General features: G+C 47.4%; 7 protein-coding genes across 8 annotated transcripts; 4 read left to right on the forward strand and 3 right to left on the reverse strand.

Moving 5' to 3' along the window:
• Window positions 1-13,280: 13,280 nt before the first annotated feature.
• On the forward strand, window positions 13,281-15,407 carry LOC117899085 (pickpocket protein 19). Its single transcript, XM_034808861.1, has 7 exons — window positions 13,281-13,601; window positions 13,666-14,200; window positions 14,261-14,666; window positions 14,722-14,775; window positions 14,847-14,982; window positions 15,045-15,157; window positions 15,217-15,407. The coding sequence occupies exons 1-7, from the start codon at window positions 13,384-13,386 to the stop codon at window positions 15,405-15,407; spliced, it is 1,653 nt and encodes a 550-aa protein (XP_034664752.1). The 5' UTR covers window positions 13,281-13,383.
• An 11-nt stretch (window positions 15,408-15,418) lies between these two features.
• LOC117896933 (pickpocket protein 19) lies at window positions 15,419-19,716 on the reverse strand. 2 transcript variants are annotated; one of them, XM_034805474.1, is made up of 9 exons: window positions 19,654-19,716; window positions 19,090-19,575; window positions 17,359-17,821; window positions 16,639-17,293; window positions 16,282-16,582; window positions 16,181-16,228; window positions 15,979-16,123; window positions 15,811-15,917; window positions 15,419-15,740 (listed from the first exon to the last, which is right to left on the reverse strand). In XM_034805474.1, the coding sequence occupies exons 3-9, from the start codon at window positions 17,508-17,510 to the stop codon at window positions 15,460-15,462; spliced, it is 1,689 nt and encodes a 562-aa protein (XP_034661365.1). In that variant the 5' UTR covers window positions 17,511-17,821; window positions 19,090-19,575; window positions 19,654-19,716; the 3' UTR covers window positions 15,419-15,459. The 2 variants fall into 2 exon arrangements, with proteins under 2 accessions (XP_034661365.1, XP_034661364.1); XM_034805473.1 differs by lacking the exons at window positions 19,090-19,575; window positions 19,654-19,716 and having other exon boundaries at window positions 17,359-17,600; window positions 17,643-18,297.
• LOC117899086 (pickpocket protein 19) lies at window positions 17,779-19,687 on the forward strand. Its single transcript, XM_034808862.1, has 6 exons — window positions 17,779-17,870; window positions 17,931-18,576; window positions 18,628-18,777; window positions 18,841-19,042; window positions 19,100-19,336; window positions 19,402-19,687. The coding sequence occupies exons 1-6, from the start codon at window positions 17,779-17,781 to the stop codon at window positions 19,506-19,508; spliced, it is 1,434 nt and encodes a 477-aa protein (XP_034664753.1). The 3' UTR covers window positions 19,509-19,687.
• A 422-nt stretch (window positions 19,717-20,138) lies between the features above and the next one.
• On the forward strand, window positions 20,139-20,819 carry LOC117896937 (general odorant-binding protein 99a). The gene is made up of 2 exons (XM_034805479.1): window positions 20,139-20,253; window positions 20,363-20,819. The coding sequence occupies exons 1-2, from the start codon at window positions 20,215-20,217 to the stop codon at window positions 20,750-20,752; spliced, it is 429 nt and encodes a 142-aa protein (XP_034661370.1). The 5' UTR covers window positions 20,139-20,214; the 3' UTR covers window positions 20,753-20,819.
• A 38-nt stretch (window positions 20,820-20,857) lies between these two features.
• On the forward strand, window positions 20,858-22,760 carry LOC117896935 (pickpocket protein 19). The gene is made up of 5 exons (XM_034805475.1): window positions 20,858-21,724; window positions 21,785-21,937; window positions 22,000-22,129; window positions 22,181-22,370; window positions 22,430-22,760. The coding sequence occupies exons 1-5, from the start codon at window positions 20,858-20,860 to the stop codon at window positions 22,677-22,679; spliced, it is 1,590 nt and encodes a 529-aa protein (XP_034661366.1). The 3' UTR covers window positions 22,680-22,760.
• On the reverse strand, window positions 22,666-23,882 carry LOC117896936 (mitotic checkpoint protein BUB3). The gene is made up of 2 exons (XM_034805476.1): window positions 23,615-23,882; window positions 22,666-23,561 (listed from the first exon to the last, which is right to left on the reverse strand). The coding sequence occupies exons 1-2, from the start codon at window positions 23,804-23,806 to the stop codon at window positions 22,773-22,775; spliced, it is 981 nt and encodes a 326-aa protein (XP_034661367.1). The 5' UTR covers window positions 23,807-23,882; the 3' UTR covers window positions 22,666-22,772.
• Window positions 23,883-24,810: 928 nt separating this feature from the next.
• LOC117898133 (lysoplasmalogenase-like protein TMEM86A) lies at window positions 24,811-26,745 on the reverse strand. Its single transcript, XM_034807327.1, has 4 exons — window positions 26,483-26,745; window positions 25,675-25,844; window positions 25,427-25,617; window positions 24,811-25,367 (listed from the first exon to the last, which is right to left on the reverse strand). Exons 1-4 carry the CDS (start codon window positions 26,501-26,503, stop codon window positions 25,042-25,044), a joined length of 708 nt encoding a protein of 235 aa, XP_034663218.1. The 5' UTR covers window positions 26,504-26,745; the 3' UTR covers window positions 24,811-25,041.
• Between the last annotated feature and the right edge of the window lie 594 nt (window positions 26,746-27,339).

Genomic DNA, 27,339 nt, shown 5'->3' on the forward strand with positions numbered 1-27,339 from the left:
TGCGAGACAATTCCAGTTGCAGTCAGGATAATTTCCAAAAAATAATAGGAGGCCAGAAGTCACGTGCCCCAATACCGAAGGCAGGAAGGCAAGAAGCGAATACATCAGAGGAGCTGAAATATTGACGCAAGGCTTCAAGCTCCTGCGAGATAAGAGCGAAAGTGAAAACGACAAGGACAAAGGACACAAGGAGTTGCCCTCAAGCGGATGAATATAGAAAGACAATGGCAGGGACTCCACTTATCGTCCCTCTTTTTTACCTCTAGCACTGTCTGTGTGTCTCTCTCTCTCTCTCACTCTGTCTCTCTTCTTTTCTCTTTCTTTCTGTCTTATCGACTGTTTGTAATGGCCGCGCCAAACGGCCACTTATAGTTTTATTATATGCCCGTATCAATTTTGATTTGCTTGCTGGCGGGGAAAAAAAGAAAACAATTTTCTACGAATAATTTGCCAGCCATATCTATGAGGGCGTGTGCGTGTGCCTACATTTACATTGTACATGTCTGCGTGTATGTTTTGAACATGATTTACACAATAAATGTCATGCGGCTGCTGCTCTGCACGCAATTCCTGTTGCCACATAATGCACTCCACTCTACTTGAATGGCCTGACAGCGCCGGGTCCAGGCCATTTTGTGGTGAAATCTTTTGGGCCACAGGCTTATCGGGTGTGTGCCAGTTTTTGCCTTAATCGGAACATCTCGAGAGTGCTTTATGCTTTCGAGTGACATTCTAATCAGCTGCATATTAGCATGCTGGAAGTGCTGTTACAAGTGGCACTGGAAGTGGGTTAAGTCGCGGATCGGACGAACAGCATGGGAGGCATGAGCTCATGCAATGCTTTTTCCTTGATCGCTGTGAACCCTGCAGTTGATTAAGTTTCTATTGCCGCCTGCTAGTGTCGTTGCACAGCGAGGGCACAAATTTGATGGCTAATTAAGTCACAAAATTAACATTAAATTGCAATCTGGCGCGGCACGGAAGCCGGTCGCAAGGATATGCCACAGTGAACTGCTTTCAGACAACTCGCGAGACGAGACAGAGCTTCGATTCGCCAATGGTGGCTGAGTAAAACTCATTTCGAGATAATTAGTTAAGGGAAATGTTTCAGCGAACCATCCTAATGCCCACCCACAAGCCCCGCAAACACGGCAGAGACCTGAAGCAACGATGTGCCTTGCCTCCCGCTGGAGTGTGCTACAGTTTTCAGCATTTTCCATTTCGTTCGGTGGCAGCGAAATAAAATGAAAATTGCTCATAGTCACAGGCAATATTCCTTAGCAATCGCTTTTTCTGCCAACTCAGGCTGTTTATTAAAGCTCAGCGGCAAGCGAAAATAATAATAAACCAGCAAGACTAAAAAAAGCCAACTGAGCAATAGCTGCACAAAAGGCCAAAAAGTCTGCCACTGAAGCTGAGGCTGTGCCCCTGCCGCTGGCGCTGGCGCTGGCGCAAGTAAAACCAAACAAAAAAGGTGCAAATTAGAAATATAAATATGTATTTGTGTGCATATCTACATACATATTTGTATTTGTATATTTATGTGTATTTGTGGAGGAGTAAAGAGAAAGCTAAAACACAAGCAGAAACACAAACAACAACGACACGGCTGGCAAGAACAAAATCTGCTTGGCTGAGCTATTTGCAATCATGAGAAATATTATTTTAATTTTGGTGTAATAATTTGCAGGAGAACATAATTTTCATGAGCCACCCACACAGGCACCCAGGAACAGCCACTGCCTGCAGCCCCACCCTCGTCTGGCGTGTCGCTTCCCTGTAAAGAGGCCAAATGCGAGATGTCTATCCTTGGCATAAAATGAAAATGAATTTAAATACCTGAGCCGTGCGCTGTGTGCCGTGCGCCCACGCAGGCCACCCCATCCCCTGTTGCAAGGCTAGAGACAGAGTACGTGGCCACATCATAACGGTACCAGCAGCAAGGCGGGAAAACACGCATCTACATTCTGCCCGCGCTTGCCCTGCAAGCCCCCCTGCAATCCACTGGAGGGAGCCTGCCAATTCCCTGACTCTTCTGCGGCTGCCAGCGAATTGTCATTCAAATCTGTCGCATTGCCCGCGGGCCCTAATGGGGTGTTGGGTGGCGCGCAAGTGGGTGGGCTATGATGGGTAGTGGGCGTGTCAAGCACGCAGTTTACTGCAAATTTTATTTGTAGCTGTAATTTGGAGCGTTTTGCGCTTAGCTGCTGCCTGAATCAGAGTCTTTCCTGCTCCCTGCTCCCTGCGCCCACCGTATTCCCTGTGTGTGTGGGTCGTGGGTGTTTCCTTTCTTTCCCGCTCCCACCCACTCCCACTCTCTCTCTTTCTATCTCTCTTTGCTCCCCTCTCTTGCGCTGTATGCGTGCCATTCATTATTTTCAATTTTTCAATTCAGAAACTTTTCATTGCTCGCGTTTGCTGGCAGGGAGTGAAGTGCTCCGTACCGTACCGTACCGTTTCGTTGTCGTTGTCGTCCCTAGCCGAGCCAATTGTTGTAAATTTTTTGCAATTTATTACGATTTTCGTTTAATTTCGTTGTCGCTCCGCTTTCGCGCCCTCGGGCGTCGACCAGGCTCCATGTGGAATTTCAAATTTGTGGCATAATTCGGTATGGTTCAATGGGGGCTCAGGAGCCGAGCCGAGCCATTGCCTGGCCTGGCCACTTCATCGATTATTGCCTGTTAATTCTTGTTGCCAGCGGGCCGGGGTGTGCGTCAAAAAGTTTTCGTATTTATTGTTTGGCGGCCCCATCAGCTCCAGCAACAAACTCAAACGAGAAAAAAGTCAATTAGAGCAATTGAACTGACGCGTCTGAAAATTTTAAGCCCAGTTTCTTGGAAGAGCAAAACTTTGTCCCTTCGAAAAATAAACCAAAAAAGAAAGAGAAAACACGGACAATTCTAAGTGACAGCACGTGTTGGGAATTAGTTAGGCAAATGAGGGAGCACAAGAATTTTTCGGGGACTTTTGCTGCCAGTAAGAAATAGAAATGAGCAGCAGCTATCGGCAGGGCCCCCAGGGCAGACAGATCTCGAGTGATTGGCTGTAAAGAGAGAGAGATCTGCTACTAGTTGAAGGCAGACCAAAGCAGATATCCAGCCAATCCTTTGTTCGTTAGCAAATTGATGTATGTTTGTGTCGGATCGCATTCTCCAGTCTCTGTGGCAGCTGCCAATGTCTGGTAAATTGTCAGATTTTGCTCTGGCCTACCTTGAAACTTCGCACTGGCTTGGCCATATCAATTTCTCAGTTCTGAATCCTTTTTGGGCAAATGCCCAGGCCGTGGAAGAGCTGCTACATTAATCATCCTCACTCGGCAACGACCGCAACAGCACCAGCCAAGAGCCAAGAGCCACACACAAACTGAAACGTGTGGCAAGGACCAGGACAACACTGCCTGTCATAAGTTATTAACAAAACGACCCTTTAGCCCACATATGCCAAAGCAATTCGTAGAGTGCCATCACAGGTTTACTCACTGACACAGACGCAGACACAAGCAAACAGTGACTGCAAGCCAAGACAATATTTTGGTAGCCCATTCGAACGACAGAGCAGCCACGACAACACTCGCAAGGAGATAGAGAGAGAGAGAGAGAGAGAGAGAGAGAGAGTGAAGCCCGAGCGTCAGTTACATTTTGTAGACATTGTGGGGGACGGGGAATGGGACTTCAAGTTGGTTGCATTTTGTTACATTTTGTCTGCTTTGTGGCGAGGGGCAGAAGCTGAATGTTTGGCTGCCCCAAAATTATGACCACTCGGACGCAATTTACTGACAGTGTGCCAAGGCCGCTGACGTCGCTGTTGTGGCTGACAGCTCATTGGAATTTTCATTAGTGTTACAAGTGCGCCGCCATTGAGACGGCCCGTCCAGAGTCGCCAAGCGACGGCAGTACCAGCAGCACCAGCAGCAGCAGCAGCAGCAGTAGAAGCGGTGGCGATGGCGGCGACCTTTCAAAAAATCCACAAATACATACAGACACACACACATATGAAGGGGGTTGGGTTACGCCCACAGTTCAAATATGAGTGTGCGAGTGCGTTGGTTCTCTGAAATATCCAAACAAGCTTCAGGATTAATGTGCTGCGGGTAGTGTAAAAGTTTTCAAATACTTGGAATTGCACACTTTCAGGGGCGTCGCTTAACTGGATTCAAATGTCCTGAAAGGATCTGTAACGAGGCCGGACTTTGATGGCCAAATTCTCTTTAAAGAACCCTCCGTGAGTCTCGCCGAAAGAGTTGGATGGCACCCCCTAGACGGGACAGTCCACTTTCGATTGGTGTTAATGGGAAAACTATTTTACATTCAGGTGTGCCGATAAGCCGGACTGGTATGATGAAGGAAGAATTTCCCCTTAAGGTGGAGAGTTGAATGGCGGCTCACGAGCGCCGATGTCTGGCAACTATTTATTCCAGAATGGAACACTAAAGAGACTGCATTTAAGTTGGGAATACTCCTTCAAGGCCTGCCCCTTTAATGGAGTTCCACGCGTACAGCGTTGAATGGGTATTATTTTCGTGGCCGGTCCAACTTTCGAGGCGCTCTAATGTGTAAAACTATTTAAGTGCCACCTCCCTTTGCCCTCTCATTCTGCCCCCTCCCTGGACCAGACAATGTTGCAGATTGCCGCTTGCCGCTTGCCATTCCTGTTTTTGCTTTGGTAATTGCACTTTCGCTGGTTTATTACCCACACAGTCATAAAATGTAATGCACATCATGTACAAGTACTTAAATATGGCGGAGGCTCCGCTGATGCGTGTGCCCAAATTTTGACAACCAGCCATTACCATACATGTACATATGCATATATGTACATACATATGTATAAGGTTCATGCACAGATGTACACGTATGTTCAAATATAGCCACAACCCACACTTTTTTGTTACCCCTAATGAGGCTTCCCCCAAAGCGCTGAATTATTCCACGTGACATTCGGTACTCGTTTATCTGGTATTTTTGGTCTCAATGCAAACAGAAGTGAACGCGGAAATGTGTGTTTGTGGGTTTTGTGTGTCTTTTTATACCCTTTCGGGGGGGGTATAATGTTTGACTTTGTTTTTGTACAAAAAGTTCGTATTTGGAAACCTAAAATCATCATACAAATCCTCCATTAATTTGCTTGCGGAACCACCACAATTTGTGGGAGAGTTTAAAAATAAAAAGGATTTGATCAGCCAGGATTTGATGTACATAATATTTTAGCTTTAATTGTGGCCAAAGATCCCCAAGAGTATTTACAGCTGGCCTTCCCTATTTCATTCCTATTTGTGTGTACATTTGTGTGTGCATTGTCCTGTCACCGTTTGTTTGTGATTGTGTTTGTGCTTGTGTGTAAGAGGACAAAACAATAAAGAAATGCGGCAGAAATAAATTGCAATTGTTTTGCATTTGACGCACCGAAAATATCTTCGTTGGGATGGGGACAATGGCAAGGGGCAAATGGGGGGGGCTCATCGTTATTACTGTAACTATCTTTTTGGTGTGGCATGTGTGCGGGTACTTGGCTGGCCTTTATTGTGTACGCCTCAACAATTCCACTGTGGCAAATGGATTTCCTTTTGTTCCATTGAACACACTGCCAGCACACAATCAGAACACACACACAGCACACACAGATATAAGACACACACTCACACATGGATAGACATTCGATTCACCAACTATTTCAATTAGAAAGCACTGGCTGAGAAGGCGTCCCGACTCTCACATCAGAGCACACCGATTCCACCTGTCTACATCTTCGTGCTGGAGGTGGGTAGGTGGGTAGCTGGCTGGGGTAGGGATTGGAGTTTCTATAAAAGGAATCACACATCAACCGCAACCAATACACTCGCAGAAACTAAGATCAACTATTTTCACATCAATCGAAATTTAGTCTAATATAAAACCCACAAATATATGTACCTCCATTTAAGCGCTGTTCTTGTTCACTGAACAATCATCTTCAATCGTTATCTATGGATCGGTGGAGAACATAAAGTGTTCTCTCGCTGTGTCAATACACAAGTGCCGTTAGATGCATGTGGCATGTGGCATGTGTGCTGCGAGTGAGTTCGTGTGTGTAGCCGATTCACCGCTCTGCTTGGCTCGGCGTTGAAATATTTATATGCAAATAAATAGTTTAGCAAGCTATCAGCTTTCCTCTGCTCCTCGCTCTTTGCTCCTCGCTCTTTGCCTGTGTGTGTGCTATTGTCATTATGCGTAATGTATAGCAAGGGGGCGGTACACGGTAGTGGGCGTGCCATAAACAATAACCAGAGAAGAAAGGATAGACGTGTGTATGTACAGCAGAATTGTATTATTAGCCGTTAATGGTGCGTGGCATTTAATTGCTAATCCATTGCCTTTGGGTCCAATCCCCGCCAGATAAGGATGAGGCAAGCAATATGGCCTCGGGCCATGAAATTCCAGTTAGGCAAATTGATTTAATTGAGTGGAATTTGTCTTAATTATTAAATCAATAGGAGCACAAAACGCTTGTGGAATTTACACAAGAATAAGTCGCCTAATTAACCCAAGCCTCCTGTGTCATTTCCATGGAATGTTCTGCCGTTTTGTGCGGCTTTGTGGCATACCATACCCATCAAAGGGTGAGAGGAGTCTGCACTCTGCACGAATGTTTCAAACGTACTTTTGGCTTCATTATTTCGTAATGAAATGAATATTAAAAGCTGCCACGTGGAAAACGTAATTTAATTAGGGTCAATGGTGCATCGTGCAAATGCCAAATATCAAATATCAACTGTCCAGCAAAAGGGCAATCCAAACAGACGTAAACTATTCGGGGAAATGGCACAAGGAAAGATTCAAATAAAATTAAGCAAAAGCGAGAAAAAATCGTAAAAGCAAAACAAAAGAATTCTTTCCGAATAGAATTTGCATCTGGAAAAAAATGAATTCGGCGAAATATTTATGTGCCTGGACACACAGAAACACACACACCCTCCCACAGTTGCAAACATAGTGACGCTGTTGACTTTCATTACCTTGCGCAAATAGAGGGAAAGTCATTAAAAATTTTAATGAAGAAAGTTTTTTCTTTTGTTTCTCGTTGTCATCATCATCATCGCCGTCATTCTCTCATCCTCATCCACATAGCCGCAATATTCAGTCGCGTCTTTAGGCGCCGCTTTAACTTTGTATTTAAATTTTGTTTTCTTAAAAGTTATTCTGCCCCACTTTATTGTGCACAACAATCGGGCAGGAGGTTGTGGCAGCAGCAGCATCCGCCGCACCGCAGTTGCTTCTGCGCCTGGCGCATGATTTATTAGAGCGATAAAGTGATTAAATTAAAATTGATTTATATGGCAAGAGCATGGAGGCGAGGGCGCCACTGCAGGCGACAACTAGCAGACGTTTACCTGGCTGGCCTGGCCTGGCCCCCTTCTTACATCCTGATTACCACTTTGATTTCTTCTTTTTTATTTCCGGTTAGGGGAAGCAAAGCTTACCCCCACATCCCCCCCTAGCACCACCACCCACCCAATCCACCACTGCAGTGGCGGCCAAAAGTAAAAACTTACTAATTTATGCAAAACAGGCGGTAACGAGAATGTCGCTGGACGGTGACAGAAACTGGAACGGTGACAGGAACTGAGCCGGAGCCAGAGACAGAGGAAGAGTCTGGGGCTGTGGCTGGGGCTGCTTGAGGCATCGTTTTGAGAAGTGGGGTAGCGGACAACACGGCGTATGATTAACCTAAATGTTCTCGCTGTCAGCGTCGTTCGGTCCCTGCTTTACATTTAAATTACCAAACTAAAAAAATATTGCTTGGGGCTTAATTTATTTCCCGCTGCGCCGTTCAGTCCATGGCCCGCCCACCAAACAGAAAAAGGTCCTTTGCCCGATCCTTGGCCGGGACTCGGATTCTGCTGGCTTGTTTGTGCTAGCCAAAAGGGCAACGCAACTAATTTGCTGGGGACAAACAACTGGCCAAATAAAGAGCCAAATAAATAAAGGGAAATTGTCAAACCTTCGGCCCCCAAACCGAAACCGAAACCCAAACCAGCTTCGATCATTTGCCAGAGGCTAATTCATCGCTTAAGCGACTTTATTGAATGCATCTGCCCCACTGGGATTCTCCATTAAATTAAAATAAAACACAAGCTTCTTAAAGGTTAGTATACACTAGGAAAAAAGCTCAAGACTGAGGAGTACACTCCGCTACGGGAGCAGGAGTCCGAACTCCACTTACCGTGGGGATGTCGCCAGGCTCCAGTGGTTCCGCTTCGGCTACGGCTGCGTCTCCAACTCTACTTCCTGCCCCTATCGATGGCAATTTCTCGGACCGTTGCCTAAGGCTCCTGTTCCTGTGGTTGATCCTGCTGCTGTTTGGATTTTTGTTGCTCTTATTTTTGCTATTTTCTCAACTTCTTATTTATTGCTGTCGTCTGGGTTGATGCTGTTGTGGTTCTTGCACTGACGATGCGGTCCAAATTGAATTTCACTTCGAAAATATACGAGCATGATTAATCACTTAACGAAGGCTGGCTGGCGGAGACCAGAAAGGACAGAAAGGACCGGAGCAGACCCATGCACGGACAGGAGCGCGCAGAGAAGCGACCGCATTCCGGTAACTCGATTAATGCACTCGAGGCAGCTGATTCGATTTGACAGACTTTGGCCGGAATATCATTAAAAATGCGAAAATAATTTCACATTAATCGCAATAAGTCACAAAAAAATATTGCTCCAGAATGTTGTATATTAATTGAAAAAATTGAAAACTGATTGCACTTTTTCTGTGAAATTAATTAGACTTCTTTTCACTGCTGTTTCCATTCACTCATTCAGTTCGCTCCCGAAATTCATTCACAAAAATGTATGGATTTTTTGTTGTTTGGGATTTACGAATTGCGAACCAAAGACCAACGCGACCAGAACACCACTGAAAGCCGCGTTTGAGCGTCAAGCTGTGATGGAGGCAGCCAGAAGTCGCCACGAAGGTTCACAGCGGACCGAAAGCGACGGCGACGGCGGCGACAGTGGCAGTTGCTACCAGGAGCGTCCTCGAGCGTGTTCGGCTTCGTGCCTCGGTTGGGACTGAATGACGAGACCAACCAGTCGCTGGCCTGAAGGAGCCGCCGACGGAGGCGCGCCAAACACACGAGGACGATGATGGCAGCTCTGCCTGCAAGAAGCTACCATTGACAGTCCGTTCGGCAGCAGCACCACACACCCACACTCGCGCAGGGACGCACACATACACGGACATTTGTTGCAGATTTGTGTAGCACACTTTTAGGCGGCACGCTCGGTTTTCAGAAGGAGAAGCCCGGCAAACGCACAGCTGTTGAATTGGCGCCAAAATTCTTGGCCACTTTCGCGCAGGCGTCAGGCTGTTATACGCCTGGCATCACCCGACTGGTAGGACAGTTCTCGACAGGAGCGTCTCAGGGTGCCAGTTGGGCCTTGCTTTGGGGAGAGAAAATTATTTAAATAGTTTTCATCTTACTTATTCTAATACAACAACTAAAATAGTTATGAATAGTTGAACACCTGTCGTCTACCCACTGCAAATTAAATGTTGCCATTATAATCTGCTATTTGGAAAGCCCAGCAATTTTCTGCTCCTACGCAGACAAGCGGCTGGCCGGCTCTCGGCTCGGCTTTAATCGCAAAATTCCGTGTCAAAAATGTGACACACAAAATACTTGTCTGCCAGTTACCTAACGTTGGGTATTTAAAAAGTTGTTGGCAAAACTTTCAAATTAAAAACCTCGTGCTTAAATTCTGCGAACGGGAGGGATGCGAGCACCTACGATGTCCTGACTGGCGGCAGCTCTTGGCACTTGATTCCTGGAGCAGTGCAATCTCTTTGCAGTGCAAGACTCACTTCCCCATTCCGTTTATGGCATTTTGCATGTGTAAATACCGTCCTTATTATTTTCCTCACGTTCGCAGGGGCACAGTGACTGATGGAGCACCAAATTAACGAATTCCGTCGAAGCAATTAAAATTTAGCAGAGAGTAATATTTATTTTCAACAGAGAAAAAAGCAGGAACTGCAGAGAACTCAAGTGTCTTGATAGTGTGCTCTTAGCGAGAGATTTAATTTCCCTGAATGTATTTCCATTTGCTCAACCGAAGCGACCTGAACCGCTTTGGAACTGCAACGAAAATGGGGGAAATGCAAATGGAAAAGCGACTGAAATGGGATTAAAAATGCATGACATCAATTATAAGAAGTTTTCTTAATTTTCATCCTGTCATAACTCACATTGGGCTTCACACATGCACAACTTTTTCTCCTGTTCCTTTTTTTGCAGCTCCTTTCCAAGTCGAACAAGGGCAAAGGCGAAAACTTGCCATGCCACACACTCACCCAAACACACACTCACCCAACACACACAGAGTAGAGACAGCACATTTGTTTATTCCTCGATTGCGTACAAACATTTGCATTTGCATAGACAAGTTAAAAGCATCGCCTCCTCTCCCCACGTCCCGCACATCAGTTCCCAGAATCAGGAGCAGAGCAGAGCAGAGCCAACTTCCTGCTGCCTGACTGCCTCCGAGTCAATGCAGCTGCCGTTGCAAATATGTGGAAAAACTGCTGCATATCCCGCTCCGGTTGCTCCTGCTCTTCCTGCTCCTGATCCACTCCTTGTTGCATGCAAAATTGCAGATTTCATATGCAAATTTTGCACTTCTACAGAAAATTATTCAAATTACTTGCGAGCGACAAGCATTGTGGATGGCACACACTCTCTCTCTCTCTCTATAAGAGAGGAACAAACGGCACACCTTTCCACCTTGCCCTTGGCCAGGAACACCAGTCAACAGCCAAGTCCTTTGCCGCCTGTCAGCCCCATCAATGGGATTGGCACATCTTTGCCCAGGTCCCATGCAAAGTCAAATCGAAATGGGGAATATTTGCGCCCCATTTTCACTCTGCCAACACCAACGCCACCTTCACCGCCACCACCATCAATCAGGGAAATGGGCGAATGGCGGTTCGGGTTCATGGCTTGTAATCCTTTAATATTATTAAATAATTAACACGCATTACTTGGCTTGTTTATGGCAGCTTTGGCAACGGCATCATCTCCTTCTGCCGCTTGGGCGGGCGGAAGTGATGGATCTCAGAGTCCTGCTAGGCAGTTATTTCCTCCTTTCCTCTGCCAAGCTTCATTCTATTCCGCTCTTCTCTGCGGGGGACAGAGGATTTAGCCATCAAAAGATAAACGTAATTATGGAGCAGTTAGGAACACTGCCACGAGCACTGTACATCGCACACCATGGTGCAAATGAAGACAATGCCGCGATGGTGCGAAACATGCAAATTAACTGGAAAACTTTTGCACACCGACTACGACTACGACGACGGCGAAGGAGTTAAAGTTCATTTTTGTAAACTAAATTTGCATATTTAAATGGCATTATGCCCAGACACTTGACAGTCTAACTGGCAGTTGGCAACATTCAGCATCGCACCCAGGAACCCAGAGCCCAGGAATCAGACTCTGTCTCCTGCTCCAGCTCCTGCTGCTGCTCCTGCTGTCTCCGTGTCACTCTACGGTGACAGTCGGTGCCTTGTCACGTTTCTGTTGCCTCATAAAAGTGAGATTGAATTTTGAACGGGTGGGCAACAAACTCGTTCCGTTGCCCGTATTACACTCACTCTGGCTGCGAGTGCGGCTCTGATTCGGGATTGCCTCTGCCGCCTCTGTCTGTGCTTAATAGGCCACATGAACTTGAACCCCATCGTGGTATGAGCATGACGATGATTATGATGGAGAGGACAATCCAAAGGAAATTGTTGCACACGCGCGTGTGCCACAAAGTTAAAGCAAAAGTGAAACTGAAAGTTTTCGCTCAGCGAAAGTGAGAGTGGCAGAGGGAGAGGGAGTCACAAGCGGAAGTCATTAACGTCTGAAGGCTGGAGAGTCGATTCGGTGTCATGTGTGCGAGGAGGAAATTTCATTGATAACTACTCATGACTAGACTTCTTTTAGAGTGTGTCAAGGAAACGATGTATAATGAAGAGCGATGGGTGATTCACGTCCCCAACTTGGGAGCTGTAAAATGGGGAATCGAATCGAGGCGCGACCAGGGTTCATAGGGTCATTGTACAAGGGTTCGTGCGGGGCTGTGGCATGTGCCATGTGCCGGGGAATGGTAGATGGAAGGGATTCCAAGAATTTCGGCTGAAACGTGACTGGAGAGAGAATAGAAAGTGACAGAGAGCAGATGGATTCAGACTTCGGAGTGGTTCTAACAGCACCCAACAGAACTTAACTGGCCCCGATTCCAGCCATTGATATCATACCATAATTAGCCAGAAATTGCGAAATCGATACTAATCCCATATGCGCTTCGAACCAGCAAACTTTGAAATCAAAAGCAGAACAAAGGGGAGGACCACTAAATCAATTGACGTTTAACGACCAGCACTGGGAGAGCAGCGAGCGCAGCGATTGATTGACACGACGCTAATTGGAGACCAATCTGCTTGGTTGTCCATAATACCGAGATTAGTAGGCCGAAACATGCGTGCGAATGGGTGGATGAGCAGGAGCGGAATCAAGGAATCAAGGACCAGCCTCGGCCCATCGGACTGGCGGGGATTTTGCGTGGCAGATGAATAGACTTCAGGCCATGTCAGCTCCCATCAGCAATACTCGTGGCTGTGTCTTTTGTGTGGAATCAAATAACGATTTCGTTAGCCGCAAACTTGTAGCAGCCAAAAGATTGTTGACCAAATAAATCACGATGCCAAGCCAAGAACAACTCAATCGGAGAAGGAATTCGACAAGGACATGGACACAAACATGAACATGGAATGCACGCAATGATAAATCGAAAATATTTTTAGTTGTTTACACAGCAAGAATTTTGGGGGAGCGACACAGAGACGGACAAACACAACCGAATGTGGTACTGCCACTACTCCCGCACTCCCGCACTGCCCGGATTGACCAGCACTCAATAAAAAGTAACGCAGACTCCTCCGGCCACTCGTTGCCTCTCGAGGAGGCGTCCAGCTTAATGAATGTACAAACAGTCGGGTCGGGCAAACGGGGGATTACGCTGACATTGGACCCAGAGAGACTGTCCTCCTGACCTCCTCCTCGGCTGCAATCGAGTTGGGTAAACAAGTGGCGCGTCCTCGTCCACTTTAAGTTGCTCGCACAGAAGGATTCTCACTCCCTCCCAGCCGGCACTCAAGTGTTAATTGTGTGCGTGATTTAAGCTTCAGTTGTAGACGGGAGACGGGAGCGCGTTTGAATAATTGCTTTTTGATTGAGTTCAATGCTGCGAAGGCTTTCCTCTGCGCTTAACTTTGATTTGAATTCTCAATCTCTTTGCATTCGTCGAGGACGGCGCGTCCATCCATTTATAGCAGCAACAGCAACATCTAATATTCCGCTCCAAAATGTTTTATCCCCTCGAATTGCCACGGCCTCGACAGCCTCTTCATGGAAAGAGATTTGGACTGATCGGGGCGCAGCAGCAGGAGTCACAGGATTCCAGGGGGAATAGTTCTGGAAAACTATGGCGTCTCCTTCTTCCCTATCTCAAGGAGTACACGGCGAGCTCCTCGGTACATGGCATACGATATCTGGCCGATCCCAAGCTGAAAAGCTTCGAGAGGTAAGTTAAGGCTTGGACTGCCCTGTGGCTCCCTGTGGAAATAATGAATTAATTTTGAGCACAGAATAATTTGGCTGCTAATTCTGGTGGCCACCAGTATAGGTGCCAGCATTGTGTACGTGGATCTCAGTGAGCTCTACCAGTCGGTGCGTATTCAGACGACCATCAAGAACACAATGTATCCGATATTCGTGGCGCCTTTTCCTGCCATTGGGATATGTCCGCGCAACCGCGTCAATTGGTACAAATTGGAGAACGAAGCTCCCTATCACTTTCTGGGTCCAAACATCTCCGCCACACAAAAGGAGCTCTTCGTTCGCTTCTTTACGGCTGCCTCCGACTCGCATCTGACTCGCATGAGAGAGATGTCGAGCTTTTTCAGCAATGCCACGCTAGCTGCGGACTTGCACCGGCTGGATGGCTTAGATGTGGCAGCCGTCATTGAGTATGTCCATCTGGAGTGCAGCGATGTCTTCTCCGCCTGCCAATGGCGAGGCAATCCGCTGAACTGCTGTGAGATTTTTGAGTTGGAGTTCACAGAGTCGGGCCCCTGTTGGGTTTTCAATTCACTTCTCAGCCCGGCAATGAAACAGAAAGCGGTGAGTGTGTGGTCGGGGCATTAGATTAAAATCAATTTCATTTGTGGCTGGTCTCCACAGAAGGAGAGCAGATATTATCCCCGTCGCACACCCCAGTATGGCGAGGGCACTGGCCTGGATGTTTTCATGCGGCTCAACAAGTCTCTTCTTCGGCCCAATAAGCGGGGCGTGTACTTGATGATCAAGCAACCGCAGCAGTGGAGCGATGTGGTGCGCCATGTGCCACATGAGTCCCACACCCGTGTCAGCATGGTGCCCCGTCTGACGACCACGGATCAGCGCACCCGCGCCGTGTCGCCGAGCGTCAGACGCTGCATCTTTGCCGATGAGACTGACCATCCCAAGTACAAGAATCTGCCGGGCTTTGAGTACTGGTTTGGAAACTGTCGCAGCAAGTGCCACCAGGAACATGTCGTCAATCTGTGCAAATGCTCGCCCTCCGTTTTCTTTCCGGTAACCGATAAGGGTGAGCATCTATTCCTTTCACATGGGAAAATTATATAAAGGATTCTGTCCATTAGATAATTTTACCGTCTGCAAGCCATCGGAATTTAAGTGTCTCTACGATTACAGACGTAAGCGCAAACACCAATGTGAACAATTTACTTACGAGTATAGATTCTCGTTGTTGCCATTAATTTTGCAGACACTTTTAGTGAGGAACGGCACCCCCTGGAGAATGAGTACGTGGACAATCCGTACAAGGAGAGCATGATCTGCGACTGCTTCATTAGTTGCACTCAGCTAATCTTTGATCGAGTATTCAGTACCAGCAGCTTGGAGTAATTAATTGCCTTACAATCCATTGCCATTGCCTGACCCAATATACTTCAATCTCTTCCAGTAATAACGACACCGAAACCGAGGCGGGCACCATGCGCCTGGACATTTTCTATCAATCGGGATGGTTTATCCAGTATCAGAGCAATATGCGCTTCACCTTTGTGGAATTGCTGGGTGCGTAGAATCCATCACAGTTCCCACCCAATCTTTACATTTGTTCAAACTGCTTTCAGCTAGTTTCGGTGGCATAATTGGCCTCTTTTTGGGAGCCTCACTGCTGAGTGCCTTTGAGCTGGTCTACTACTTCACCATTGGCCTCTATTTATATTTGCATGGGCAGAGGAAACTGGACCAGCAGCCTCCTCCCGTCATTACCATACCCTTTGGACAGCGAAAGATTACTCCAGTCAAGTATTTACGTTAATGAGAGTATTACAATATTAAGAGTATTAATTAAATGATTCAATAAATAACTTTCACCACGCATTCCTCTCGTGCTGCAGCGGATGCCTTATCTTTCCTTTGGCCTCCTCCTTTGCTTGGGTTGGGTGCACCTGGTGGTCAGCCAGATGACTGACTTCGTTCTGCAAATAGCGCTTAAAGGTGTGCCAGTTCATCTTAACTTTCTGACGGAGTACCCCAAAGTAGGAGTTGTCATAGAGATGCATGCCAAAGCCGATGGTCAGATAGTAAATCAATTCAAAGCCACTGACCATAGATGCACCCAAGCAAAGGCCAAATATGCCGCCCAAATTAGCTGTCAATTAAAAAGAAATTAAATGCTTAAAGATGCGTAAAGCCACGTACATACATAAGTGCACACATACCTATCAAATCGATTGTGGTAAATTCCAGACTCGTGCGGTACAGCGGCGTCGTCTCCACTTGGTAGTGCACATCCACCTTGAAGAGTTTCAGCTGCGGATCCTTGGGGCTGCGAATATAATTCACATACATTATGCACTCGTTTAAATACACCAAAGGATTCATCTTACATCCTCTTGACAGAGAGGGGCAACGTCGTTGTGGATGTGTAGTAATCGAGGAGATAGCAGTTCACCAAACAGGAGCATGTCATGCCTGGCTTGGTGGCACTAAATAGCGCATCCTCCTCCCGACGCTTATCGTAGCTGAAAATATCTGCAACGAAAGTGGTTCTAGTGGAGGTATTTCATTTGCCTTTTGTATGCTCCTTACCATTATGCCTCGCGATGCACCGCAGGCTGGTCGGAGTGCATTCCTTGACTGCAAAAAAGAAACTCCATGAACTTTCAACGCAAAAAGCCCCACCAACTCACCTATTTTATTGTGTAGAAAGAAAATCGGCAGGGAGCAGTTGCAGAGCTCTATCAGGTAGGACTCATGGCACCGATTCAGACAGTTGGTCAGCTGGAAGGGCTTGCCAAACCTCTTGGCAGAGTCCTTAGGATCCAATTCCAGCTGCTCATCTATAAAGAGACAATTGCGACGCCCGGGGGGAATGCTTCGGGTGGACTCATCGGTCCAGGTCAGATCGGGACGAACCGTCACATAGGTCTCGGTGTTCTGTGTCATCGAATAGACAACGTTGCTCATTTGGTCTGGCTTTTTAACCATGATCTGCAACATGGAGAAGGGATTATTGTAATGGCAGCCAATCCCGTTCGTGGACATACATAGACTTTATCGGTAGCCAAGGAATTCGGTCGCTTGAAGCTCTCATTTATCAGCAAATCGAAATTGAGGCCCGTGCTCTGACCTGCCTTGGCATTGTGCCGCGGATAGAATTTGGAGCCTTCGCGTTGCTTGATTTCCTTTGAGCGCGGCGACAATTCCGAGTTGAAGACCAAACAGAACCCAAATTCGGTTTTCTCCATCACAAAGTACTCGCAGCAGTCGAAGGATGAGCTGCGCCACAGGCACGAGTTGGGCACCATAATATCCTGGCAGCTCAGTGTCAGGAAACTGGCCAAGGCTGTGACGTTGATGAAGTCCACTGCCTCGAGGTTGTCGTCCTCCAGCTCAGACAAGCCCACCAAATAGCTGCCAAAGCGCAGCGTCTCCAGTCGAGCAACCAAAGAGATGAAGTACTCCACCAGCTCCAAGCTGGCATTGGCAGGCAGGAACTCAGTCTTGGCTGCCTCCAGCAGGCTCCAATTGATGCGATTGTCAGTGCAAATGCCAACGGCTGGAAAATCCACCATATAGACGGGATACTGCGGGTCCTGGACGACAGTTTGCAGCTTCTGCGACACAAAGCGCTCCGACAGCATCAAATAGAAGAACCAGGACAGGGCAATGCTAACGGAGAGCAGCAAACACCAGATAAGTCTGCAAGGGAATGCAAAGGGATGCGTCAGTGAATGGGATTCCGTGGACTCCATGCGGTGGCAGACCTCTCCAGGTTGTGCAGCTGCGGATCGTAGAGATAGCGGACACAATGGATGGTTGACTTTTCGCAGTAGCTCCGAAAGTAGTCGCGCAACAACTCCATAAAGCACTTAGTCTCTGCCTTGTGTGGCTCATCCGATTTGTCACACTTTGCCATGCCGCAACGTTAGTCACTGAATCACTACTGAGCTCTGCTCCGGCTGCCGGGAAACCCTTTTATGGACTGGCTGGAATGGAATGGAAATGGCTGTGTGAAACTTTTATCGGACAGGTATCCATTACGGCTCACATCGGTTGTAATTGAGTAGTTATGTTTTCGTCAAATGATAAGCCAGAAGTGCGTGTCGTCGCACTCATTGATTAGCGGGCTCGCCTCCCAATTAACCGTGACTTTTCCCAACCAGTCAGTCCTTTGATTGAGCGAAATGGGAGAAGTTGAGTGGCAGCCTGATCCGCAGCTCGGTAATGCTAACGATGATGTTGATGATAATGTCAGCGTTCCGGGCAAGCAGATTAAGTCCAAGAAAAAGGAAAAGAGGAGGCACAATAAGTGGCTTTCCGTAAGGCGGTAGGTTAGCCCCCACACTTTCGTGTCACTCAACCCACTGACAACTCCCCACTTCTACCCCATTTGCAGCTGTGCCCGCATACCACTGAAGGTGATCTTGGCCATAGTCACTGTCTATGTGTGCATCCTCTCCTCGGAGCGCTACTTCTACTACTGGGTGCAAACCACCATCGAGCGCACCGACGTCCATGTATCGGAGATCAACTTTCCCGCAGTGACCATTATTCCGATGGTTGTCACCAATCTCAATACGTCGGAGCAGGCACAGCGCCTCACCAGAGTCTTCAATATGGCCCGGGCCGTACTCTGGCAAACACCCGATGCACCGCGACTGGATAAACATAGCTTCGATGCGTTTCCCGAATACGCCGATCTAAATCCCACAACGCTGGACATAGACTCTGTATTCGATTCCGTGCAGTATTCCTGCAAGTATTTCTTTGCTGAGTGCACGTGGCGCGGCAAGCCCATGAACTGCTGCAGTATCTTTCGGTCAGTGTCTACCTACAGGGGATTCGCGTACGTCTTCAACTCCCTACGCTGCGATTTCCCAGACGAGACTTGGCCATGGTCTGTGGCTGCCTCGGGATCCCTCAGTGGCCTCAATGTCAAAATTCGTCGTAATCAAAATTTCTTTGATCTAAATATGCTAGGGGTGAGTCGACCAGTCATTGATAATTATTGATAATAATAAGACTCCCTGCAGGTGATTGTGCACGAGCCCACTCAGCTGCTGGGCCAGAGTATCGCTTATTCCACTGAGGATCGGATTGTCATTCCCGTGGAGCCACTGCGCTTCACAGCCGAGGCAGACGTGAAGGCTCGTCCCCTCCATATGCGCCGCTGTCTGTTCGAGGTGAAGGCGGAATGAATTTTCTGTGGAACGGGGCGGAATCCATTTAAAGCTTTATCGTTGCAGAGTGAGATTGTGCGGCTGGGACAGTCACGTTCCGAGTGTATCTACAAGTGCCACGTGCAGTACATCCTAGAAAGATGCAACTGCACATTGGTTCTGCCCACTCCTCTGGCTACAAAGCTGGAAAACATCACAGATCCGACAGAATATAAAGGACAAACGCTTTGTGGCGTGAAGCACTTGCCCTGCTTCAATAATAACAAACGTGAGTCTTGCCATAGCAGATCCATATTAGCAGTATAATCTGGTTACCAATCGACAGTTTCGCTGTTCTCCATGAGCAACATCATCGAGGAGTCCAGGGAGAACATCTTCACGACCGTCGACTGCGGCTGCTTCCCCCAATGCGATCACACACAGTACCACACCTCCACGTACACCGAACGATTGAGCAGCGCGGAGAACGTCGACTCGGTGGTCGAGATAGACGTGTACTTTCAGGAGGAGACCCTCTTCTCGTATCGCTCCATGCTGCGTTTCACCCTAATCGATCTGATGGGTGAGTCTCACACATACTCAGCTTCGATGGTATGGGATTTCACCCACTCCATGACTCCATTCCAGTTTCCTTTGGTGGCATAGCTGGTCTGATAATGGGAGTCTCGGTACTAGGCTGGGTTAATGCCATCCTGGATCGCTTCACCTGCTGCCGCCAGCCCAACGATGGCTAGCACTGCCACTGGCACTTCTCTGTTCTGAATCTGTAAGAGCCGCAGCTGCGTTCCCACGTTTCTATACCTGTAATCGAAACAACAGAGGAACATAAATAAATTCAGAACAAAAGCGCATTAGGGGAATGGTTTGGAATTTAACTACCTGACGATGCAGTGGAAAACTACTGCTTTGCCCTTGACAGGGTATCGATTTGGGAATTATATTAGTAGATAGATAGTCCCAGGTATACACGAACCCAGTGCACATTTTCTGGGACTGCTTTGGAACATCTTGTTGCTAAATTAGTGTACAACTTTAAGTTCAATTGATTAACAATGATACTTAAGCAATAAGGTAAGTATTTGATGTGTCAAACATTAAAGGGGGCCAGACTAAGCCACGTCAGCCGATCTGTGGGTTATCAGATCTGTGTCATAAAAGAAAACATTGTTGTCCACTTGATCACATCACAAAAGAGATCATCGCAGGCAAAGTGCCCTCTGAAAGAGCATGAATAAATCGAATCGAGTGGCAGCGTAATCTCTCCTCCCCTTCCTCTGTCGAGCATTGCACGTCCCGTCCCATCCCATTCCATTCCAGTGTTCAGGTACCAAGTCCATGCCGCTCCTGGGGGTATAAATAGCAGCTGGTCTGGCCTGATCAGACACAGTCTTCGCTACATTGTCCAAGCCGCGCCACACGCTACCAGTTCAAATCAGCAAAATGAAAATCTTAGTTGCCATCTGCGTGCTGATTAGTTTGGTAAGTGTTTGCTACAGATGAACCCAGCCGTTGATAACCCTTCAAACCTGATCCACAAATAGTTCAAGTAATTAACTAAACAATTCTTCTCTTTTGGTTCTGGTCACAGGCCTCAGCCGAATATGTCTTGAAGAGTCGCGAGAATATGCTGGCCTATCGCGACGAGTGCGTCAAGGAGCTGTCCCTGCCTGCCGATCTTGTGGAGAAGTACACCAAGTGGGAGTATCCCAACGATGCCCAGACCCAGTGCTACATCAAGTGCGTCTTCACCAAGTGGGGTCTGTTCGATGTCCAGACCGGCTTCAGTGTGGAGAACATCCACCAGCAGCTCGAGAACGGACACGCTGACCACAACGAGGCGCTCCATGCAAGCATCGCTGGCTGTGTGGACAACAACGAGCAGGGATCCAATGCCTGCGAGTGGGCCTACCGCGGTGCCACCTGCCTCCTGAAGGAGCATCTGCAGAAGATCCAGAAGAGCCTGGTCCCCAAGGCCTAGAAATAGATGATAACAATTACTGATAGCCATTAATTTAGTTAATAAACCGATTGAACGTACCACTTGACTCTCCACTTGGTCACACCCACTTGGCCGTAGCTGCTAATGGATGACTGGGGCAAACATTTCATCAAATATTGGCCATTCGGAATGTTGCTGTACACCAAGGAACTCGTGGCACCGCGTCCGAATCGCGGCCAAGGTCTGCTCCGCTTCAAGCAGAATCTGCTCAGGAAGAAGGTTGTGAATCGGCTGAGGGATTCATTTTCCCATTCCACCATACATGGTATGCGGAATGTGTTTTTGGAGAGGCATTTCTGGGTGCGCTGCCTGTGGCTGGGCATCGTTGTGGGGGCGGCCGTCACCTGCTTCAGCCTGTACTCCGTCCTGATGCATCGTCACAACGAGCAGCTGCTGATCAGCCTGATAGACACCACTCAGTTGCCAGTATACCACATCGACTTCCCCGCGGTGGCGATCTGCCCCTGGAATCATGTCAACTGGTTACGTGTTCCAGATGCCACTCTCCGGTTCATGCCCCGCAACGCTGATAGCGAGCTAAGGGAAACGTTTCGCCAGTTTCTCCTTGTCCTGGAGCAGACGACCTTTGTGAACTTCAACAAAGCGAGCAGCCTGTCCGAGCGCAATCTTACAGCGCTGGCATCGTTGAATATGAAAACTGTGATCAACTATTTGTCGTACCGCTGCGACGAGCTGTTCGTCCCGGACTCCTGCGTGTTCGATGAGACGCCCTACGACTGCTGCAAGCTGTTCGTCCCGGAGCAAACCGAAAAGGGGCAGTGTCTGGTCTTCAACTCTCTCATCTCGGAACACTCGCGCAAGAAGCAGATCACCAACAAGTTCTACCCGTACAAACTGAGCACTGCAGGCGAAGAGTCGGGTCTACAGTTCACCATTAACTTGAATGTATCCTATCTGCGAGCTGGCACAAAACTTCCCTTTGGAATGAATGTGGGTCCAGCGTTTGCAGCATAGAAGAGAGCTCTTTCATTTAGTTTTCTTTGTCAACAGCTAATGATCAAGGAGCCTCGTCAGTGGTCCAATAATATGGTTTCTCACCTCCATCCGGACACAGAGAATTTTCTGGCAATACGTCCCATGGTCACCGAGACATCCCCGAACACATACGAGATGAGTCCCAAGAAGAGGCGCTGCTACTTTGATGTGAGTACATATTTCGACCATGATCTTTGTGGGAGAATCTCTGATTGATTTCCTTCGAGAAGCACGAGAAAAACCCTTACTACCAGGACACAACACTGGCCTATAATCGGGAAAATTGCATTACAATGTGCCTTCATCAGGCAGTGATAAGGATCTGCAACTGTACGACACCAGCTTTCCTACCACACATTGGTGAGGTTCCCTCCATGCACGTCTTTCTCAGCTGACGTCCTACTGTTACAGAGGGCATCCGTGAGTGCGGAATTTTGGATGCCAAATGCCTCAGCCTCAACGCCGATGTCTTCAGCTATGTGAAGGTGCGCGACCAGGATAAGTTCATCAACGACTGGCGACGCGGTCACATCTGTCATTGCCCCGACAATTGCAACTCTCGAAAATACCTCATGACGCTCAACGTCCGCAAATTGGATTAGTAAGTAAACCAAACTCAAACGAAAACCAAAAACTCACCAATTGTTGTCTCATTGACAGCGATAAGAACGAGACCAACAGAGTAATTAAGGCACAGATATATTACGGCCAGCGAGTGATGACCAAAATCGTGACCAAGCTGAAGTACACAGATCTCGATTTGGTGGCCAGCTTTGGGGGTATCGTAAGTCTCTATATTGGCGCCTCTGCAATGAGTTTCGTCGAGCTTTACGTCGTGCTGGGAAAGCTGCTGTGGACACTTATCAGGGAGGGATACTCTAAGGCAAAAGAGTGGATTACACTGGCATAACTGATACTGAAACGATGACATATATATTTACTCTGTCGTTGGTTGGTTACGAATAAAACAATTGAGAGTTGAAAAGCTTAATCGAGATGCACGTCACTTCTGTTTTGTTTCTTGGTCAGTCGGATATCGTATGTAAATGGCCGGATGTGGCACGGTGGCAGGTGTCTCGGGCAGTTGGTCCAGGTAGGAGCAGCCAATGGCCAGGGCGCTGCCATCGGAGCTAAAGTTTAGTGTTGAAATGGAGGTGTCATATTCGTGGAACTGGCACAGGCGCTTCTTGTTGAAGCCGTCCCAAATGTTCACAATGCAGTCGGAGCCGCCAGTGGCAAATGTGTGATAAACGTTGTGGAAGCTGAGCGCATTCACCGGGTAGATCTGTTCGATGTTGTTATCCCTGTTGCGATGGCACTTGAAGGCAAATTTGCGACGCTGCACCTCGGGATCATGGTCCAGATACTCCACAGCCACACGGCCCTCAATCGAGGACATCACGTAGCCCTCTTTGTTGGGAAAGAGGCGAATGCAACGCGTCTGGTACTTCAGCGAGGACTCGCGCTTCATTATGTAGCTGTCCATTTTTCGCAGGTCCCAGATGAGCACCTTGCGATCCGAGGTGGCCACCACAATCTTCTCGTCAATCACAGACATGGAGTACACCTTGCCGTTGTTTTGCTCGAAGGTGCCAACGCAGCGCTTCTCGCGCATGTCCCAGAGCTTGACATTCTTATCCCAGCTGCCCGTCAAGATGCCATTCACGTATTCGGCATGCTCTACACAACGCACCGCATCCTCGTGGGCTCCCACAATGCTCTCCGTCTGCGTGTTCACATCGAACAGTCGCAGCTGGTGGTCCAGCGATCCGCTGACCACGTGCACAATATCCTGTTGTATAAACAATTAGTCAGTGGCTCCCAACAAACACAGAGCGTACATACCATGAAGGCACAGTCGAGAATCGGTGCATCTTGCAGAAATTTCTGCCGCATTTGGTTTGCCGCCACATCGTAGAAGCGAAGCGTTCCGTCCCATGATGATGCCGCCATGTACTGGTTCGATTTGGGGCCGAATTTCACAGCCGATATCAAATCCTCTGGCGGATTGTTCAATTTAAACTCTGGCGGACGCATTTTATTAAGTTTTTAGGCACAATTTAATTATTTTCAAGTCAAAACAGCAAAAAAAATCCGGCGTCAGTGTCATTCAGTGTGACCGCGGTATCGATAAAATATACAGAGCCCTCAAAAATATACCAAAAAGAAAATACGTTCACACTTACATATACTGCAAGTATACCGTAGTCTTAAATCATATTCCTCGATTTTGATGTTCTAATTGTTATTACCAGCTAGCAAAGACTTTTAACACTAGAACAATAATTTAGTCCGTTTGAAAAATCAATTTGACGTATTTTAATTACTAATTGTTATTGGTTTGCATACCAATTGACCTTATATTTTACAAATTCAAACATTCCAATCACCCCTTGTGGAAGCAAGGAAGCTTTGTATACAGGATGTAAGTGTATGTAACATGTAGATACCATGTATGTTAACTGATATCAATACAATTTTCAAAAAACTTCGCGCGCAACCAAAGAGATAAGAAATTCTGTTATTTTTCTGAAAGGGAGATGGAATGGGAACATAAGTAAATATTAGAACGAGCTTGGAAGGGTTTGGGGTGCAGTTCTTCTATCTTTACAACATAATTGGGGCTAAGCTCCGGTATATCCGCCCGATATTGGAGTATTGTTCTTGTGTGTAGAGTCCTCTATACAAGGAGCAACCAATTCAAAAACAATTTTTAATATTCGCCCTTAGAAATCTGAACTGGGACTACCGAATACCGATATACTCGGCTCGGCATAGCCTTATCTATTATCTGTTATCAAACTCAAAACCAAATGAAGAAACTCACCACGAAAAGACAGAGGCCGTCGTAGTACCAAAAACAGACGTACGCGAATATATTCATAAGATAGCGCCTCTTGATGTAAACTGTAGTTCCTTACGAGAGGGGAAATTTCTAAACGCTTTGGTACATTTTTGAGGGTCTTGCGGTATATTTGATCCATAATTTCGCGGTCACACTGAGCTGCAGAGCGAAACCGGCCTCTTTAAAAAAACATCACTTGTATTTGCATTATTTAATAAAGTCAAGAAACATCTACTAACTCTACGAAGATCCGATTCCTCCGCATCCAACTCAATCAAAATATTTGGCTTACACTAAACTACAGGGATGCGGAGGAAGCACACGTTCATAAATGGCATTTCTCTAGCAATATGTTGGAAGTACTAAGTTTGGTGGTTGCGTTGTGGTTCACGGGTTCCCATCCTCCGTGAAGAATTGTGGGCTGCTACTACTTGATTTTCCTGCGAAAGGACCGAAAGGACTGCGGCCCATCATCCGCAGTGCTCAGCGCAATAGCGAACTGTGCCGCGTAGTACGTGATCATGATCTGCAGGCGGGGACAGGGTAGGGGCACGCCCACGAACATGGTGACGGCGATCAGGGCATCGGAAACGACAAACAGAACGGCTCCCACGGCGCAGAAAATGGTTAAGAAATTCTTGGCATCCACAGCCCGTGCGATGGCACGCCACAGCATGGTGATGATCAGGAAACAGTAGATGGGGACTCCAATGATGAGTATCTCGTCCAGTTTATCGTGCACAAAGTACACAACTGCGTGGGAGGGAGAAAACATTAGAGCGAGGCTTGGCAAAAGCTAAGAACCCACTTACACAGCGACACGGCCACATAGAGAGCCAAGCCAATGGCCCACTTGAGTGGCTTCCAGCCAAAAGCGCAGATGTAGAACACATGGGCCACCCCGAAGCTGACCATTCCAAAGGGAAAGAGATTGACGTTGAGCAGGGCATCGCCACCGCAGGAAAAGACCAGGCCCAGAATTATCCACAGCGATCGGCGGTAGCTTTCGGGCAGATAAAATTAGTGTTTATGGATGCTAAAACTATGCACAAATACTTACTCTTTTTTAAGGGAGAATCCCTTAACCACCACATAAAACATCAAGGCCACAATGGGCAAGCACTTGAGCACTGTGGTCCATAGCTCTCCTTGGGGATCCCGGCGCACCAGCGAGAAGTACAGTATCAGCGAAACCACAAAGGGTGCTAGCTTCGGGCCATGTGTTTTTGCCTTTGTATATAATGTGTCGAAAAGATTATCAAGAGAAGAATAATATTAAAATAACCGGACGATTATCTCTAATCGAACCATGTCCAAACTACGCACGACACACACCTTAACCCGATTATACAATCGAATTGCTTCAATTCTGATTAGATTAACGCGTTGTCGTTGGCAACCCCAACCGCCCCTCATCAAACATTTATAATTTTATGGTGATGATGATGTTAATTTGCATATCGTTACCAGGTACTTAAGGATATTTATAGGGGGGCTGCACAGAAGAGCCTCCCTCTTGGAACTTTCGCTTTTACTGCAAGAAAGAGCTTTTGCTCGGACAGCACAGAGCTGCACTGCCGTTGAGAGGGCTCTGCTCTCGCAGAGCATGGGAGATGTGTGCAAGGTCAAGGACGAAAGCTTTACATTCATTTGAACAGGTTCTTGCTTTTTGCGGTTAGATAAAGCATCTGTGCAGGCCAACTCAGTCACAGACACACAAACAAAGAAAGGTGCGAGTATACAGAAAATTAATTCAGCTGGAACAAAGGCAAACAATGGCAGCAGAGTATCCGATTTCTGTGAGTAGAATCCAATTATACAGCTGACTCCGCAGATATTTCAATTTATATTATAATGTCGGTACTTACAAACTTCCCAAAATCATTCATTGTTTGGATTATGGCGGTAAATTACTGCTATTAGCGTCAATTTAATCAAGCTGCACTTTCACACGGTTAAAGCGTGGGGCCACCGCCTTGGAATCGAAAATAAACAAATGATTTACCAAGTCCCACTTTATCTCTCTCGCTCTCTCACACACACACTCGCTCGCTGCCCCCGCCAAGCGATAGAACACGTTGCGCACTTTTGACCAACGTCAACAAACTGAAGCGTAGCCGTATAATTTAGTTCAGTTCAATTCGCTTCCACACAGTCTGATTGCTGGAGAGTAATAAAGCAAAAGTTTTCAGCTGGGAGCGCACACCGGTGACCAGGGGGTGGGAGAGGGTGGAGGGTCGGAGGGTGTATCGGTGGACAGTGCCTCCATGTGGTGTGCAGCATATGCAGCATTCGAGCTGCCCGCTTGCAGATACAGATACACAAACAGCAGAGGGCAGAGATTGATTATTTTGTACCTTTGCTATTATCAACGCATGTGGAACGCAAGAGCGCAAGAAGAGAGAGAGCAGAGAGAGAGTAAGCGAGTGAGAGAGAGACACTGCCTGCTCCAGCAACAGGTTAATATTGAGAAATGGATGGCCCCAAAAGCTTCGACAGCATCATTTGGGAGCGAATCCAAAAGACAGCCATGCGCAAACACTCTACTCTCTTCTGGCGCACTCTCTTTCACTCTCACTCTTCCTCTCTCTCTTACGCTGGCACAGCCAAATTCAAAACAATGCAACAATCTCTGCACACTTTCACTGGCTTGCTGGAGCTTTTCCCTGCAGCTTGAGGCAAACTTTTTCACAAGCTTTCCGCCTGGAACAACCACGTTCCGTTA

Source organism: Drosophila subobscura, chromosome O (assembly GCF_008121235.1).
Source record: "Drosophila subobscura isolate 14011-0131.10 chromosome O, UCBerk_Dsub_1.0, whole genome shotgun sequence".
Taxonomy (NCBI): Eukaryota; Metazoa; Arthropoda; class Insecta; order Diptera; family Drosophilidae; genus Drosophila; species Drosophila subobscura.